We start from the raw sequence: 19287 nt of genomic DNA on the forward strand, positions 1-19287 counted from the left end.
TCCATGCCTACTCCATGCAAGAGACTGTCCTAGGTGCTAGGAATATAAAGACAAAAATGGGATAAGCTTTGCCTTCTGGTAGCATACATTCTACTGGAGAGAAACACATAAGTCAAGTAAATGCAAAATATCTACAAAGTAAATACCATCTAAGATGGGGTGTTATTAACAATGAGCAGGGTCAGGAAATGGGTTGTGTGAAAGATAGTATTTGAGCTGAAACTTTAGGGAACTTGAGAATTCAGAAAGGAAAATTAAAAGGTAATGCATGCCTATTCAAGGGGACATTTTCTGTAAAGGAATGAGATAGAACATTAAATATCCCACATGAGGAGAAGCAAGTAAAACAGCTTGGGTAAAATATCAAATATATGAAAGGAAACAATATCAGATCAATCTCAGAAAATGCATTGAAGTCAGACTCTGAAAGGCTTTAAAGGCCCGATAAAGAAGTTTATATTTTATCCTGAAAGCAAAAGGAACACACTGGAGCTTCTTGAGCAGTGAAGTAATGTGGTCAGATCTACGCTTTAGAGATTTTAATTTGGCAACTATATGGAGGATGGATTGAAGACGGTGAGACCAGAATCTGGGAAATCAATCAGAAAGCTATTGCAATAGTACAAGTGCTGGGGGCCTGAACTAAGGTGACAGACAATGAGTAAATTCAAATTATAAATCTTAAAGACAAAATTTTGGGAAAAGTTCCCTTTCCCCATATTAACTACAAGATAAATACATTATTATGTAGTGGAATCTACCCTTTTCATAACAGTTACTATAATTTGAAGGCTTTTTGAAATATGTACATTCCTATACCAACAGAGTAAGGGAAGAATAAAGAGCAGAGTTCCTGGTTGTGACTGATATTGACACTCCTAGCTCTGTTTTTAAGAAGGAAGAGTCTAATAATTCCAACAAGATTCAAGACTTGGAGGCTTAAAAAGTGCTGATTCAAAAATACTAGAAATTATCTCTACTTTCCCCTCTAAAGCAAAGATTGGCAGGTGAAAATAAATACAAACTTAAATATCCAAAGTACTGATGTACCCTGAGAAGTCATACCCTGGCAAGGTCATACATACATTTATTCCATCAATGCTGTCTCTAGGAGGCAGAGAGACAAAGCAACCTCGCCAGAGTTAAACAGCTAATAAGTATGAAAGTCAGAAACCCAGGTATTTTACACTCTCTATGATGATAAGTTGCAGAAAAAGTGACAATTTGCTTGGTGGAGAAAACTAGCTTACCTAAAAGTTCCCTGACTTAATGAAATAATAGGTCCCATCCCTCTCTCTATCCCTATTTTGGGTGCTTCATCTTGAGATTTTTAGGCTTAACCTTCAACCATATTATGTCTTCAAAGCCTGACACATAATTTTTTAAAAACTATTACCTTCCACAATGGAAAATCTTAAAATTTGGGGATAGATTTGATTTTTGTTTAAATATCAAAAATTCATTGAGAGCCATGTCTAGTGAATAATATGGATAACTAAGCTAACTGATAGTGATTACAGTAAAAAAACCAAGATATTATGATGAGATTCTTTTATATATTACTGATAAACTATCTCTCATGGCAATTCCCAAAGAAGAGTTCCAAATATATGAGCAAGACATGACTCGTTTAGATGAATGAAATCTAATCTCTCTAGATTCAGTAAGTAGTACAGCATAATCAGAAGAGTACTGTTCTAATTTTTCTTTACAACATGACTAATGGGGAAATATGTTCAATATGATTGTACATTTATAGCCAATATCATATTGCAGACCATCTTGCAGAAGGGGGAGTAGAGGGAAGGGGGAAAACTTAAAAATCAAAATCTTATAGAAGTGAATGTTGAAAACAAAAAAATATAAATTTTTTTTAAAAGAATATTGCTCTTGCATCTCCAAGTTACTATGAGACAGATAAATTTATTGTCACTGGTCACTCAAAGGACAAAACTAGTTGGAAGTTACAAGAAATATCTTAGCTCAATGTAAAGGGAAAAAATTCTAACAATTATCCTAAAGTATAATGCACTACCTTGGAAAGTGAGCTCTCCATCCTAGAAATCAGATGCTGGATGACCATGGACAGAATGTTATAAATAGGATTGCTCCCTCACACACAGGTTGGACAGGTGTATCACTCCAGTCACTTCAACTCTGAGATTCTGTGGTAGAGCATTGGATTTGGAGTCAGGAAGCTTGGGTTCAAGTTTTCATGCCAACATTTACTAGATGTATTAACAGTGGGAAAGTTTTTGATCTCTCACCTTTAGGCAACTCTTTAAGTTATACAATATGGAATTAAATTTTGCAAGACTGCATATGAATAATCTACATCTTACGACTGGTCTTCACAAGGAGAAGGGAGAAAAGAGAGAGAATGTGAAGTTCACATTTAAAAAAAAACAAATTCTAAAAATTGTTTTTATATATAATTTGAAAAACATTAAATAAAAAGACTGTAAATTACTGATCTGCATTGATGGAGAGAGAGAACCCCCTATCCACATTGATGAAATTACAGCTCTGAACCCCATAATAAGAACAAAAACAAAAACAAATCTGTCACATAGAATTGTGAGGCTTAACAAACTATAAAGCATTATAAACAGGTAAGTTGTAAGTATGACTTATGGTGAAGTATTTGTCCAACCAGCTGTCCTGCCATTGTCTGTGAATAAAGACACTTGTTTCTCCTGAATGGGAAACCATTCACATGCTGATCTTATCTTTGTGATTTGTTCTTCAGACATTTACACCAAAGCTGGTCCTCTTGGATCTCTCAGACATCAGCTGTGTCCAGGATGTTGCCAAAGAAATTTTAGATTGCTATGGCTGTGTGGACATTCTTATTAACAATGCAAGCATGAAGGTGAAAGGCCCTGCACAGAATATCTCCCTGGAGCTTGACAAAAAGATCATGGATGTCAACTACTTTGGACCCATCACATTGACCAAAGGTATTGTGACTTAGACTTTTCCCCCAGGAATTCTCAATCTTTGAGTCCCAGAAAATGGCTCTTTCTTATAGATACCCTGGTGCCCATACATTCCCTCCTTCCTTTGGGAACAATCTCAGTTCATTTTAACATAGTATTCAAAAATACTTAGATACAAACAGCCAATGTGATAGAAAGGGCGAGAATTCAGGAGCCCCAGCATCCACTCACAGTTCTGCTACTAGCTGGCTGTCACTTTTCTCCATCTCTAAAATTAAAAGATTGGACTATCTATCTTCAGTCTTCAAATTGTGATTTTTTTTTCATCCATCCATTCATTCAACAAACATTTATTAAATAATTGCTATGGGTAACAATGTAGGTGGAGGGAGATGGAAAGATAATTCAGAAAAGTCCTCTGCCCTCATGGAGCTTACCTTCTAGCAAGGATGATACAATACAAATCATCATTTTATATAATTAGCATGTACATATACATCAAAGATCTATAATTTTGTTGATTGGAAACTCCCATCCAACAAAACAGATCACATCTCATCTATAACTTTGCAGATAAGTCTTAGAGATTTTATGAAGATTCAGAGAGGTTGTGAATTCCTCATAATGATACTGCTAATTAGCATGAGAGATGGAATTTCAACTCATGTCTTCCTGATCCATAAATAAATTAGATCTTAATTTCAGATAGACTCAGAACTGGCTGAATAACCAGCCTCAAAGAATAGTTGTTAATGGTTCTATGTCAAAGTGACTGGAGTTCTTCTTTGGAATATGCCTGGGATCTGTACTTAACATTTTTTAACACTGACTTGGATAAAGGCATAGATAGCATGCTCATCAAATTTGCAGGTGACACAGAGGAATAGTTACATAGGGAAAGACAAGGTCAAGATTCAAAAGGATCCTGATAGCCTAAATGATTGAGAAGAAACTAATAAAATGAACTTTGGTAGGGAAAATTGTAAAATCTTACCCTTTAGATCAACTTTACAAATACAAAATGAAGGTGGCATTGTTAGGTAGCCATTTATCTTTAAAAGCTCTAGGTTTTAATGGACTGCTGGCTCAATATGAGTCAGAAATGTGATGAGGCAGCCAAAAAAAGACAGCTCTATTTGAGGCTACATTGAGACGCATAGCTTCCAGGAATAGGGAGGTGGCAATTCCACTGTACTCTGTCCTTGAAAGACTTCATCTGCAGAACTCTGTTCAGTTCTGATCATCAAGGGCTTAAGAAGAATATTGACGAATGGGATTTTCCAGAAGAGTGAAAGGCCTTGAGTCTATCCATCAGAGGACTGTTGTGGGAACTGGGGATATTTATCCTGAAGGAGAAAACCTCAGGAGGAACACAAGAACTATCTCCAAATCTTTTAAATGCTATTATATGGAGGAGGGATTATATTTGTTCTGCTTGACCCCATGGGGGAAGAACTAGGAGCAATAAGTTGGACTTGATGTCTACAAATATTTTTTAACAATTAGAACTATCAGAGAGTGGAAGGAGCTACCTTGAGAGGTGGTAGTTTTTCCTTTCTTGAAGATCTTCAAGTAGTGGTTGAACTACTATATGTTAGGTATATAATAGTGAGAATTCTTTTCATGTATAGGTTAAGCAAGAATGCCCCTGAGGTTCCTTCCAACTCTAAAACTATGATTATTTAATTATTACATATTACTCCCATCTGTGTACTTGATGATCCAGACATACTACCCAACACTCTTTGCCTTTGTGCTGGCTGCCCTGCTCTTTTCTCCTTTCCTTTTCCCCACCCTAATTCCCTGTGCCTAGAATGCTCTGCTTCCTTCTCCCTGCTTTTTGAAATCTATTTTCCTTCAAGACTCCACTCAGCAGCTTATGCAAATGGTCTTTCCTGGTTCCCCAGAACAACTAGTGTCCAAGGATACCTTGTATTTGATTTATATGTTTTGAATGCATTTATGTACATGCATACTGCCTCCCCTGCCCCCTCCCATTCAAACATAAATTCCTTGAGTTAGATATTGTTTTGCTTTTGCCTTTATATCCCTAGCACCTAATACTAGCACCTAGGAGGATCAGGAAAGATGTGTAGGGGGTGGTGCTTGATTGAGCGACCTCCTGCCAAAAGACATGGAAGTGGAAACTAGAATAATGTATACTGGAAAGAGAATACCATGCATGAAGAAGAGCAGTTTAAAATATATCTGCTAAGGTAAGCTGGAGATAGGTTGTAAAGAGCTTTTAAAACCAAGGTGAGGCACATGCATGTAATCCTAAGGGTAATAAGGACCACTAGACTTTTCCAAACAGGTAAATGGCATAGAGCAGTGGATACCTTAGCAATCAATGAATTAATAAATCAATCAACCAGCATTCATTAAGGGCTAACTATATACCTAAGCAGCCTCATGCATTGCATCCTGGAAGGTTGGGATTTTTAAGGGATTCATGAACTTGTTCGTTTTGGGTGAAGTTTTTTTCTGTAACTGTATTTCAGTATGATTGGCCCCTTTGTGATCTTAAGCATTTTATTCATGCATTTAAAATATTATTCTGAGAAGGGGTCTATAGGCTTCACCAGATTGTCAAAAGAATATATGACACAAAGAAAATTAAGAATTTTTGCTTTAAAGATAAGACATCTGGACCTGGAGGGAAGGCATGAACTTGAGTCATGCTTTGACACTCATCTCCTTCATTATATCATCTTGCAACATTTCAGATGTCATACTTTAAGATGAATACCATTGGCTCCATCTAAAGGCCATGCAGTTATCGACTCATGTAACTTTCAATAATACTTACTAATAGTGTAACCCTAGGCAATTCACTTCACTTCTCTTAGTCTCAGTGTCCTTATCTGTAAAATGAAGATAAGAGCACTGCATAGAGTTATTTTAAGGCCCAAATGAGATAATACATGTCAAACACTGTGCAAACCTTAATGCAAAATATAAATGCTAGCTATTGCATGTGATGGAAAAATGCACTGGGCTTGAAGTCAAGAATATGCTCTACTATTTATTATATGACTTTGACAAAGTCATTTAATTTTTATGAGGCTTAATTTTCTTATTGTGACATATGAAAAGTTCAAGAGACATAATTTCTAGGGAATTATCAATCATTTTATTAATTATAGCTAGCCAACAGTTAATGAGGATGGTCATTTGGCTTTCTCTTATAAATCAAAGATGAATCATGGAGATCAATCAATGCTTATATGCCCTTGGAAGAGTGAGTGGTCCCCAGAGACAGACATAAACTCTGATTGGTTAACAGTGAATGAGAGAATTAATATTCTAATGAGGGGTTAGGGACACGATTTTGGTTGTATCACTCATGGACAAAGAGAAACTCATCTCAAGCCAAAGTGCTCCCACCTTGGGTAACCTATACAAAAGAATCTATCCTCCATCCAGTCAATGAACAATGAACAGTGGTGGAGTAAGAATTCCACCTAGATAAGATGGTGGAGTAAATTTTTGGGCAAGGTCAGAGATGTCCTTGAGAGACTGGGCTTTGAATGAAAAAATGGAAAGGGAAAAAAGAGAAACAGCAACCAGAAACTCTGAGGGTCTTCCCCTCTGAGTTTGATTTTTTTTATTGTTAAAGAAGCCATCCCTTGACTCACTTCTTAAAGAGGTCTATTCACTGAATGGGCATTGCCTCACTCAAAGTGAGAACCTGAAAAGACCTTAGCTTAAAAGGGCCAAGGTCTCCTGCTGCATCCTGGGTCATCTCCAGTTGTCCTAACCAATATCTGGTCACTAGATCCAGATGACTCTGGAGAAGAAATTGAGATTGGTGGCTCTGCACAACTCTCCCCCACTCAAATCAAAGTTAATTGCAAGTCATATCATCATCTCCCTGATATCCTAGTCCTCTTTGAGGACAAAGGACAAACCACAACCAAAGAAAGGGAAAACTTTAATCTTAATTTAATAATTTCAGAGAGTTCATGAACTTGTAAGGGGGGAAAAATTGCATCTTCATTTTCACTAAGCTTTAAATGAAATTTATTATTCCCTTCAATTCTTTAAAAACATTGTTTTGAGAAGGGATCCATAAGCTTTACCAGACTACCAAAGGATCCATGATCAAAAAAAAAGTTAAGAACCACTGCCTTAAGGTATTACCTCTCTTAAAATAACATTTAATAGGAGAGTCCCAGAGACCACAAAGCCAAGGAAATCCAAAAGGGAATACCTATAATGGCACAATTTCAGGTACTGGAAAAACTGGATGAAAGAATTGGTAAGCAAGAAGTCATTCAACCATCCATCAAATTACATCACATAACTGACCATTTAATCCACTAACCCATAAAGTCAAAGGCTAAAATCTATAATCACAGTTTATCTGTGTTTCACAAAGAAAACCATTTTTCCATTATCTAATGGACTACTGGGCCTTCTCATAATGATTTCTAAGAGGCTATTGGGTTTTTTTGATGTAGAGGAGAAACACCTAACTTCCTGAGGTTTATACTTTATAAAAGAAGAAAAAAGCTTTTATTAAGTGCCTACTATGTACCAGGTGGACAGCTAGGTGGCACATTGGATAGAGTGCTAGGCCTGAAGTAGGGAAGATAAGTCTTCCAGAGTTCAAATCTGGCCTCAGACAGTAATCAGGTAACCCTGGGCAAGTAATTTAGCCCTGTTGGCCTCAGTTTCCTCATCTGTAAAATGAACTGGAGGCAGAAATGGCAAATCATTCCGCTGTCTCTGCCAAGAAAACCCCCAAAGGCATTATGAAGAGTTGTACACAATTGAAACAGCTGAACAACAAAAATATACCAGGCACTGTGCTAAATGCTTTACCAGTATTGCTTCATTTTATCCTCACAACAATCCTAAAAGCTAAGTGTTGTTATTATCCCTATTATACAGATAATGAAATGGAGGCTCAGAGAGATTAAGTGACTTCACCAGGATCACACAGCTAATAAGTGTCTGAGGCTGGATTGCTTTCCTGACTCTAAGTCCCAGGGCTCTATTTATTGCACCATCTAGCTTCCTTCTGTCTTAGTCTTATTCATATCTTCTTCTTAGCCAGGAAGGAAGCTTACAGGTAACATTTGGTAACTATAATGAGGACATTTATTTCATTGCTAATGATGTTTCTGTACTTTGCAGCCCTGCTTCCCAACATGATCTCGCGGAGAACAGGCCAGATTGTATTGGTCAGTAACATTCAGGGGAAATTTGGAATTCCACTTCGAACTGCATGTAAGTTGCTAAACCAAAATGCCAGACTCCATGTGACTGCAGACTGAGATTTGCAGACCTAGGATGTCTTTTAATCCACTAGTCTCCTAACATTTTTGAACATGTACCCAAAATAATTTTCATTTGTACCCCTAATAGACATGTATTACTAAACTAACATATTATATACAGCATAAAATATTGAAAATAGAGTAATTTAAAAGGATGAAATGAATATTTTTAAATAATTTAAAGACTTTTAGAAGTATAAAAAATCCTTTTTATAAAATTATAAAGATTAAAAAGAATATTTTAGTTAAACCAACGTGATTGAATAGGCTTTTAAAAAAATCTTAACACTTTATGATACAATGACTCCAAGGTCTTGTTCTAAATTCATTTTACTTTGACACGGTTTTAATGTCTGTAACAACTTAAAAAAGATTTCACAAAGACACATAGATCCAAATGGAAAAAGTTTATTTATCATTGGTTTTGTTTACTAAATCATGATATACTTTTTTCAATCCCATTCACTAATTATGTGAAAAATAATTTGATTAAATTAATCTAGCAAATTTCCATCTTCCTTGATTTCAGGGCCAGGGGTAGGAATGGGGATAGCATATGGTGTCAGAAGATCAAATGACAGGTATAAAGGTTTACCTGTTCCAAATTAGGGAGGAAGGCCTGAAACAGGGCAGATGGCAAGATACCCAGGGAGGCTCTGGTTTCTTATGGATGACATTTATTTGCTTCTAAGCCATTCAGTAGGTTTAAGGGACAGAGTTCTCTTGCAGATGTGATAGAGTTCTGTTCTTGGCTGCTAGAACCTCACAGCCCAGCACTGATAGGGAATAACTGCCTGCCTGCTTGCATGTCTGCCTGGGGAGGAACATTCCTGGCCAAGTCCCCCAGAACTCACACTGAGCATGGACAGGAGGAAAGAGAAGAGCAAAAGCAGGCAGCAGCTGCCAGGGGCTGGAACAGCTGTGCTGCCTTCCTCTGATATTTCAGATTCTGGTATTTTAGATTCTGATATTTTAGATTCCAGTAGACTGTATTGTGCATGAAGATTTGTGTACATTCTACCTTGGAGATTACTGTTTTGGTCATTCAGGCTTTCATTTCACAAATATTTGTTGAGAATTTATTATGCATAAGGCTCTGTGTTGGGCCTTTTGCAGTTTTCAAAGACTGATGAAACAATCCTTGCCTCTTAAACAGTTTACAATCTAGTGGGTGAAAAATAATGAGAATTATCTTTAACCTCAATCTCTGATACAGCTCTTCTAGAGACCTCCATCACTACCCACCTGGTCCTATGAAGCACTTCTGACATGCCTTCCTACTTCCAGTCTCTTCTATCTCTAATCTAGCCTTCACAGAGCAAACAGAATAATCTCTTTTTTTATACAAATCTAGTCACATCTCTTTTCTCAGAAATTTTCTGTGGCTCCTTACTATCTATTGAATAAAGTTCAAATTATATAGTATAACGTAGTATAGCGTAGCATGGCATAGCATGGCATAGCAATATAGTATGGTATGGTATAGTATAGTATAGTATAGTATAGCGTAGTATAGTGCTTAGTAGCCTGGTACTACCCAGCCTTGCTGACCTTATGTGACTTCATGGTATTCTACATGCTTGTCAAAAAGGAATCATCTACATCCACCGCCCCCCAAAACCATACTTTCCTGCCTTTGTATATTTTTCCCTCAGTCTGTCTCATATGTCTGTCATGTCATATCTTCCCCCTTGTTACCTGCTGAATTCTTGTCCATACTTTATTTTTAATTTTTTATTGATATCTTTTATTTTACATCACCTTATTTTCATTTTTTATGATTATCTTACATCACTCTCATTTCTTTACTCAATTTTTCCTCTACTTCTCTTACTTGATTTTCAGAATCCTTTTTGAGCTCTTCTATGGTCTGCAACCAATTCATATTTTTCTTGGAGGTTTTTGATGTAGGAGCTTTGACTTTGTTGTCTTCTTCTGGTTGTATGCTTTGATCTTCCTTGCCACCAAAGTAAGATTCTATGGTCTGATTTTTTTTTCTGCTGATGGCTCGTTTTCCCAGTGAATTAGCTGAATTTTTAGCTCTTTGTTAAGGTAAGAGTGGAGAGTGTACTGTCCTAAACTTCAGGGGGTTTGTGCAGTTTTTTCAGAGATATTTCTAGAGACCTGTAAATTTTTAGTTTTTCCAAGGCTGTTTGATCAAAGGAGGAGTGTTTACTTCTCTTCTGACCTGTGCTCTAGTTTGTGAGAAGCACTTTTTTTTCTGCCTTGGAACTGTGAGGAGGATTCCCTCTTCACCACCACCACAAGCTCCACCAGGCCAGCACTTTTTCTCACCCCAGGACCTCCACCCAGATCCAAGCAAGGGCAAAGCAAGAGAATTCTGCCTCACAGCCATTAAAGAAATCCCTGCAGTCCCCCTCTGATCACCACTGGATCCCCTCACTATCTGTGGGCCAAGAGCTCCAGAAGCAGCTGTTGTTGCTGCCTGGAGGCTGGGGTTGGGGCCAGCCACATTCTTCTTTCACCCTGGTCCCACATACCTTTCCTACTAATCTTCTAAGATGTCTCTGGCATTTGTGGGTTGAGAAGTCTGGAAACCACCACATCTGCCAGTGATTCAGTCCTCTGAGACTTACTCTGAATGTTACTGGGGCTGATCTATGCAGTGCTAGACTGTCCTCCTCTCCCAAACCAGTGCAACAGACCTTTCCTGTGAACCTGCCAAGTTGTCTTGGGCTAGAAATTTGTCTCACTATGTCATTTTATGGGTTCTGATCTTCTAAAATTTCTTTAGTCATTTTTTACAGATATTTGGAGGAGTTTGGGAGAGAACTCAAGGAAGTCCTTGCTTTCACTCCACCATCTTGGCTCTGCCCCCCTCCATCACCTTATTTCCTAAAGATATCTCTTCCTTCACCATCCCTTAGAGGGCTATCCCACATAATAAAGAACTTAAATGAAGATACTACCAACACATCTACTAAGTATGATGATATATATAACGTTTCACACTAATAAGGAGGGAGGAGCATTTTTCTTATTTTGAACTTAACAAATACCAAACAGAACAAACATTTCCATCTATAGGATAGAACAGAAAAAAAAATTTTCACATGAAATAGCAAATCTTAAATATATACAGCTTACTTTTATTAAAAATAGAATAATTATTTCAACTTTTTAACTTTCAAAGCTTGCTTGCTTGTTTATTCTTCCATGTAGCCTTCCTTCTGTTCTCTTTTGTGCTTTAAAAAAACTGTTGCGTTAGCATTTTTAATTCCTTTCTTTCTCTTTCGTGTGTGTGTGTGTGTGTGTGTGTGTTTGTGTGTATGTATGTATAAACCAGGGGTGGGGAATTTGTGTCTTCAAGACCACAAGTGAGGCTCTTTGACTGAATCCCCTTATTCTGTGAAGTTTGGATTCAGAGCGCCACAAATAAGAACCCAGAGGGCTACATGTGGTCTTGAGGTCACAGGTTCCCTACCCCTGGTGTGATCCTATCCTATACTAGACCTCTTTTCCCTCACACCCATTATTAACTGGGGAAAAAGAGAAGAAAAAATACAGAATTTTCATAACAAATATGCAAAACAAATGGCCACTTTGACTGTGTCAGACAAGATATGCATCATCCTGCACATTAAGTCCATCATCCCCCTATCAGTAGATAGTCAGCATGCTTCCTCACCAGTCCTCCAGAATCATGGTTGGTCATTACACAGAGTAGAGTTATTAAGTCTCAAAGTTATTTCTCTTTACAATGTTGCTGCAATTACAGAAATAGTTCCTTTTGGATCTATTTACTTAACCCTGCATAAGTTCATGCCATTCTTCCCAGGTGCCTCTGAAATCACTCCTTTCACCAGTTATGGGTTTCAGTAATACTCCATTAATTCATAAAATATGATTTGTTTAGTTAGTTCCCAATTAATAGGTATCCCAGTTTACAGTTCCTTGCTACCATTAGTGGGGGGAAGCCACTATAATTATTTTTGTATATATGGGTCCTTTTCTTCCACCTTCAATCTTTTTGGCTATGGCATATCTTACTCCCCATATTGTCTAGTGACACTGGCCTCCTGGCTGTTCCACAAGCAAGATACACCATGCCTTGACTCTGGGCATTTACTCTGGCTGTGTTCTGTGGTAAAAACATTCTCCTCTCTTGCCCCTCTGCCTTGTTTCCACCAAGAATGTCAGTAGACCTCCCTGGATTCCTTTAAGTTTCAACTAAAACCCTTTCATTTATTCTAAGTCTCTCCCAATCTTATTATACATATATATGTATTTGTGTGTATGCATAACGAGTGTATGTGTATATGTGTATGTATGTATGTGTGTATATTGTATATGGGTGTGTATGTATGCTTGTGTATATTTGTTTACATGTCTCCCTCATTAGACTGTAAGTTTCTTGAGGGCAGGGACTGTATTTTGCCTCTTTTTGTATCCCTAGCACTTATCATGGTGCCTGATACACAGTAGGTGCTTAATAAATGTTTATTGATTGATTTATATATCAAATCAAATCAAAGGGTGTTCACAGTTTAGTGACTTTGGGGACATATTTCCAAATGACTTCTCAAATTCATAGCATCACCAAACAATGCACTAATTAGTGTTCCTGTTTTCCTTAAATCCCTCCAAAACTGTTATTTTCCTTTTCTGTCATCTTTGACAATCTGGTGGGCATAAGGTAGAAATTTTAGAGTTTCTTCAATTTGTATTCTTCCAATGTAGCTAATATTAGAAGGGAAATATTTAACAGGTGAAAAAAAATATTTGCACCAGGCTTCCCTTCCACCAGGTCTTATTTTCATGAGATAAAAGAAACTGGTTCAAATTTACAAGAATAAGAGCCATTCCCCCAATTAAAATGGAAGCAGCTATTTGTAACATATTTTAAAAGGCTCTAAATTACTAGTAACTGTATAAATGCAAATTAAAGCAACTCTAAGGTTCCATCCACCTCCTGGTAGATAAAATAATGGACTAAATAACCAGTGAGACATTTAATTTTGGAAATGGTGAACATGGGAATTCATTTTGCTTGCCTTTAGATATTTGTTACAAAGATCTTATTTTCCTTTTTTTTAAATAGGAAGGTGAAGAAGAAAAATGTTTATTAATTGAAAAAAATAATTTAAAAACAATTTGTATTTCTTCAGTTATTAGTAATTTTGAATATTTTTAATGTGATTGTTGATAACTTGGATTTCTTCTTTTGAAAAGTAACTTTATGTCCTAATATCTGGCTATTGGAAAATAGCTCTTGTTCTTATAAACTTGAATCAGTAACTCATATGTCTTAGATATGAGATCTTCATCAGAAGAAAAACCTTTGCAAAGATTTTTTCCCTAGTTAAATATTTCCCTTCTAAGTTTAACTTCATCAGTTTTATTCGTGCAAAACTTTTTTACCATTATATGATCAATATTGTCCATTTTATCTTCTATGATCTCCTCTGTCTTTTATGTGGTCATGAAATCTTCACCTCTTCATAGCTGTGAGAGGATGCATTTACTCCTCTCTTTCTGGAAGCCAACCTTAGTCATTATAATTATGTGGCATTTAGTTGTGTTGGGGAGAGGTAGCAATATTCTTTCTATTAATGTTGTTGTGGTCATTGTACATGTTGTTGTCTTAGTATGGGCTACTTCATTTTGAGTCAGTTTAAATATTCACCTTTTCTTACAGCAGCACAGAAATTCCATTCATTACCACATATTGCTTAGTCGTCCTTCACTTGATGGGTACCTACAGAGATGCTTTATTCTTATTTTACTTCTATTTTCTCTGCCTAGAAAAACCACTATTGCACTGGAAAATTATATAAATAAAGATTAATAAGCAGCCAATAACCAAGATAAGTATGACCTGGAAGCTCTGTATTTTGGTTATAATATTCCTCATTTTATAGAAAATTTATAGAAATAGAATTTTTCATTTTGGATTTCTTTCAGAAGGTGATTAATAGATTCTTTCCATTTCTACTTTGCCCTCTGGTTCTAAGATGCCAGGGAGGTTTTCTTTTTATGATTTCTTCCATAATTTCCTCTTTAACAAGATTATTAAATTAGTTGATGAAGAGGGTATGCTTGATGGAGTTTTGTTTTGTCCAGTCCTTTTTCATTCATGTTCAATGGAGTTTTCTTGGCAAAGATACTGGAGTGGTTTGCCATTTCCTTCTCCAGGTCATTTTACAGATGAGGAAACTGAAGCAAACAGGGTTACATGATTCACCTAGGCTCACACAGTTGGTAAGTGTCTTAAGCCAGATTTGATTCCACACTCAACATTCTATCCACTGCCACCTAGATGGCCTAAGACAGAGTTTACCTGGATTTTTAGGAAAGCCTTTGATGGAATATCTCATATTCCATCTTCTAAGGAAGATGGAAAAATATGAATTAGACAATCATGAAATTCAATGGATTCAAAACTGCTTGCAAGACCAGTCTCCGAGAGTAGTTGTATATGGTTCAGTGTCAATGTGGAAGAAGTCTCCATTTTTCCAATGAGGGTCAGATACAAACTGTGATTAAATCTCTGGTGAAAAACGATTTTCAGATTTACAGATGACACAAAGCTAGAGGGAATAATTAATATTAAACATGACAGTATCAGAATCCAAAAAGATATTGATAGGGGAGATCATTGAGTTGAAATTGATAAGATAAACTTCAATGGGGATAAATGCTAAGTCTTACACTGAATGTTTAAAAATTAGCTTCATAAAAACAAAATAAATGTGGCAATATTAGCAATTTGTCTGAAAAATATCTGGGTGTTCAAAGTCAATATGAGACAGTAGTGTGATAGAAAAGCAAAAAAAAAAAAAAATCATGATCCATTAGGAAAGGCATGGCTTCCAGGAATAGGCTGGTCCACTGTACTCCACCCTTGTTGGACTTTATTTAGAGAAATATGTTCAGTTCTCAATAAGATAGGACAGTGAAGATGGAAGATTACACTTTCAAGGATGGTGACAAGCTTTGAATCCTTCTCAAATGAGGATCAGTTGTAGGAACTAGCGATATTTAGCCTAGAGAACAAAAGACTAAAAGCTGGGGGGTGGGAGACAGGACACAATAACTATCTTCAAATGTGTGAAGCATTGTCATGTGAGAGGTACTAGACTTTTCTGTGACCCCAAAGAGCAGAACCAGGAGCACAGAACATGTAGGTTTGATGTCAGGAAAACTTTCCTACTCAAGAGTTATCCAGCAGTAGAATGTGTTGCCTCTGGAGGTGACGGGTTTTCTTTCCTCATAGGTCTTCAACTTGAAGGTGGATGACAACTCATCAGGTATGTTATGACAGGGATGTTGTCATTGTTGTTGCTGTTCAGTTGTGTCAGAAGAGTTCTTCATGACCCCAGTGGAGGTTTTCTTGGCAAAGATACTGAAGTGGTTTGCCATTTCCTTCTCCAGCTCATGGTGAAACTGAGGCAAACAGGGTTAAGTAATATACCCAGGGTAACATAGATAATAAGTATCTGAGGTCAGATTTGAACTCACAAAGATGAGTCTTCCTGACTCCAGGTCTGGTGCTCTATCCACTGCACCACTTGGCTGCTCTTATGGCAGGGGTACCTTTCATGTATGAGTTGGTCAAGATGGACACTGAGACCTCCTTCCATCTCTAAGTATCTTTCATTCTGTGATACTTAATTTTGAATTCTTTGCATTTACAAAAAAAAACCTTCTGTGAATGTTTTGGTATACATTGGACCTTTCTGTCTGACTTCTTGGAGGTACATGGCTAGCAGCAAGATATCTGGGTCTAGAGTATGAACACTTTAGACATCTTCCTTATCCATCCTTTAATTTAAATTTAAATGCAACCTTCTCCACAAACCTTTCCCCCTTTTCCCTCCCAAACTTCACCTAGTGCTTTGTTTTTCTCTAGAGCATTTATCCTGTATCATTATATATTTTAGTTACTTATATAGATGTTTTAAATCCCTTCCAGAATGTAAATTGTGAAAGTGCTTAGTTAAAATCCTTTGTGTCTCCCCCAATACCTAGCTATGCACATAGTAGGTGCTTAATATATATTTCACAAATTGTTAAATTTGTTGAATCTACACAAGCTACAGTTCTAGGCAAAAGACACTAAGTGATAGCTAAATAGTAACACTTACTCTTAGATTTAGAAAAAACTTGGTAGCCACCTAGTACAATCTGCATCTAAATGATAATTCTCTTTACATCTTATGCAAGTGAACATGTGGTCTAACTTTTGCTTGAAGACCTCCAGTGAGGGAAAAAATACAGATCATTCTACTTTTAAATTCTCAGGTGATTTTTACTTGTAATACAATACTGCTTTATTGGAGGAGAAGATTTCATGTGTCATAGTCATGGAAAGTTTCACTTTAGATGATCTTAAAAGATGGGTAGGGGATGAAATATGGTATATAAGGGGAATAGAGAATAGAGGATATGAAAAAATGTTGGGATGTGGGCAAGTATAGTGGGGGAAACAATGAATTTAGCCATATTTTTCCAGAGATTTCAGTTTTTTCACTTTTTTAGAGACTTGGAAGCCACCTCTCTCCCAAACTTGTAAATTTTTATCCAGTGAAAAACCTCTGGCTCTAGTCTAGTGTTTTTATTAAGTACCAAGTCCCTTCCCGTGTCCAAAAATGATGTTTATTTTATGGATTATATGTCGAAATCAGTTCTTGTTGAGCTGTCTGCAAGGTGTAATAGAAGGACAAAGACTGAACCTGTGATGACACTAGTGTAGGAAACTCCCTTAAAGGAAAGCTGTTACACCAGTGTCTCTGATAAAGACCTCATTTCTAAAATATACAGAAAACTGAGTCAAATTTACAAAGATACAAGTCATTCCTCAATTAAATTGGTCAAAGGATATGAAGAGGAAGTTTTCAGATGAAGAAATTAAAACCTCTATAGTCATTTGAAAAAATGCTCTAAGTCATTATTAATTAGAGAAATGCAAATCAAAATAGCTCTTAGGAACCAAATCACACCTATCAGATTGGCTAACATGACAAAAGAGGAAAATGATAAATGCTGGAGAAGGTATGGGAAAATTGAAACGCTAATGTATTGTGGGTGGAGTTGTGAACTGATCCAACCATTTCAGAGAACAATTTAGAACTATGCTCAAATGGCTATAAAAATACACTTTGACCCAGCAATATCACTTCTAAGGCTATATCCCAAAGAGATCATACAAATGGGAAAAGGACACATGTACAAAAATATTTATAGGAGCTACTTTTGTGGTGGCCAAGAATTGGAAATTAAGAGGATGCCCATAAATTGGGGAATGGCTGAACAAGTTATGGTATATGAATACTATAGTGCTATAAGAAATAATGAGCAGATGGACTTCAGAAAAACTTGGAAAGATACGTATAAACTGAGGCTGAGTGAAGTGAGCAGAACCTGGAGAACATTGTACAGAGTAAAAGCGACGTTGCCTGATAACTGACTTTGATAGACTTAGTTCCTCTCAGCAATGCAAGGAACTAAAACAATTCCAAGACTTATGATGGAAAATGCCATCCACATCCAGAGAAAGAACTATGGAGTCTGAATGCAGATTGAAGCATACAATTTGCTCTCTCTTTTTTGTTTTGTTTTTTCTTTCTTGTGGTTCCTACCACTTGTTCTAATTCTTCTTTACAACATGATCAATGTGGAAATATGTTTAATAAGAATGAATTGGTATAGCTTATATCAGATTGCATGCTGTCTTGAGGCATGAGGGGAGGGAGGCAGGGAAATTTAAAGCTCAAAAGCTTATGGAAGTGAATGTTGAAAACTAAAAATTAATTTTTTTTTAAAGAGAAAGCTGTTACTACCAAAGCAACTTTTTTCTACTTTTAATTGAGAGGACAAGTCACTTGTTCATGGTCATATAGCTAGTATGTGTCAGAAGTCGAACTTAAACTTGGGCTCTGTGAGCATTTACCTTATCTTTTGTTGAACCAGGCCACCAATGGCCTCTCTGGCCATTTCTATACTATGACCTTATACCGTCTTCCTTTTTATGTGTTGTCTCATTAGAATGTAAACTCCTTAAGGGCAGAAACTGTCTTGCTCATCAGCTCCCAGTGTTTCAACAATCTCTTCTGTATAGAAATAACCCAGTTCTATACATAGAGCTTCAGTCTGTTTTTTGATTTATAGGCTTACATTACCAACTTCCCATTGAACATCTTCAATTACAATTCCCATAATCATTTCAAGCCAAGCATGACCAAAATATATCTTATTATCTTCTCCCCTTCCTCTCTTTCTAATATCTATTTCTATTCAGGGCACCACACTTCTTTCCAGTTACCCAAGTCTACAACCTCCAAGTCATCAACTCTTCCCTCTCCCTCTCCATTAACATCTAATCAATAGCCAAGTCTTGTCCATCCTACTTCTATAAGTTTCTCACATGGCTAAATGAAATACTTTCTTTCTACTCTTTTAATCACCCACCTAGTTCAGGCCCTCATGATCTCTTGCTTGACTACTGTAGGGGTTTCCTAATTGACCACTTTCCTCAAGTCTCTCCCCTCCTCAGTCTATCTTTCACAAAGCAGCCAAAGTGATATTCCTAAAGCACAAATTTGAATGTCACTTACTTACTTAAGAAACTCCAGTAGGACCCTCTCCTTTTAGAATTTAAAAGATCCTCACAGTATTGCTCCCTTTTCAAAGCTTATTGTATATTTCTCTATTTTCACCCTATATTCTAGCTGAATTGTCCTGCTTTCCATTTCCCATGCACAACATTCCATGTCTTATCTTTATACCATTGTTCCCATCCACAACATTGCATGTCCTATCTTCATGCCATTACAAAGACTATCCCTCACTCCTGAAATCCATTCCTTCTTCACTCCTATCTATTAAAATTCCTATCTTAGATGTCTGGTAAAGCCTATGGACACATTATCAAAATAATGTTTTTATATGTATAAACTAAAATACATAGGATTGCAAAGGAAACCAAAGGTTAATGAAAATAAGGATACAATTTTTGCTATCTAAGTTCACAGAACCCTGAAATTTATCCATAGGCCTCTTGAGGAGCCCCTTCTGGCTAAAGATCAGAATGTAGACCATGG

The 19287-nt window shown here is 36.7% G+C and overlaps 1 protein-coding gene across 1 annotated transcript in view; it reads left to right on the forward strand.

Annotated features, from left to right (window-relative positions):
- DHRS7C (dehydrogenase/reductase 7C) overlaps positions 1 to 19287 on the forward strand; it is a 54818-nt gene that overhangs the window by 23427 nt on the left and 12104 nt on the right. Inside the window, exons 4-5 of the mRNA XM_072645099.1 lie at positions 2750 to 2960; positions 8082 to 8174. Of these exons, the coding sequence (XP_072501200.1) occupies positions 2750 to 2960; positions 8082 to 8174 (304 nt within the window). The remainder of the gene's footprint in view (positions 1 to 2749; positions 2961 to 8081; positions 8175 to 19287) is intronic.

This window comes from Notamacropus eugenii, chromosome 2 (genome assembly GCF_028372415.1).
Source record: "Notamacropus eugenii isolate mMacEug1 chromosome 2, mMacEug1.pri_v2, whole genome shotgun sequence".
Taxonomy (NCBI): domain Eukaryota; kingdom Metazoa; phylum Chordata; class Mammalia; order Diprotodontia; family Macropodidae; genus Notamacropus; species Notamacropus eugenii.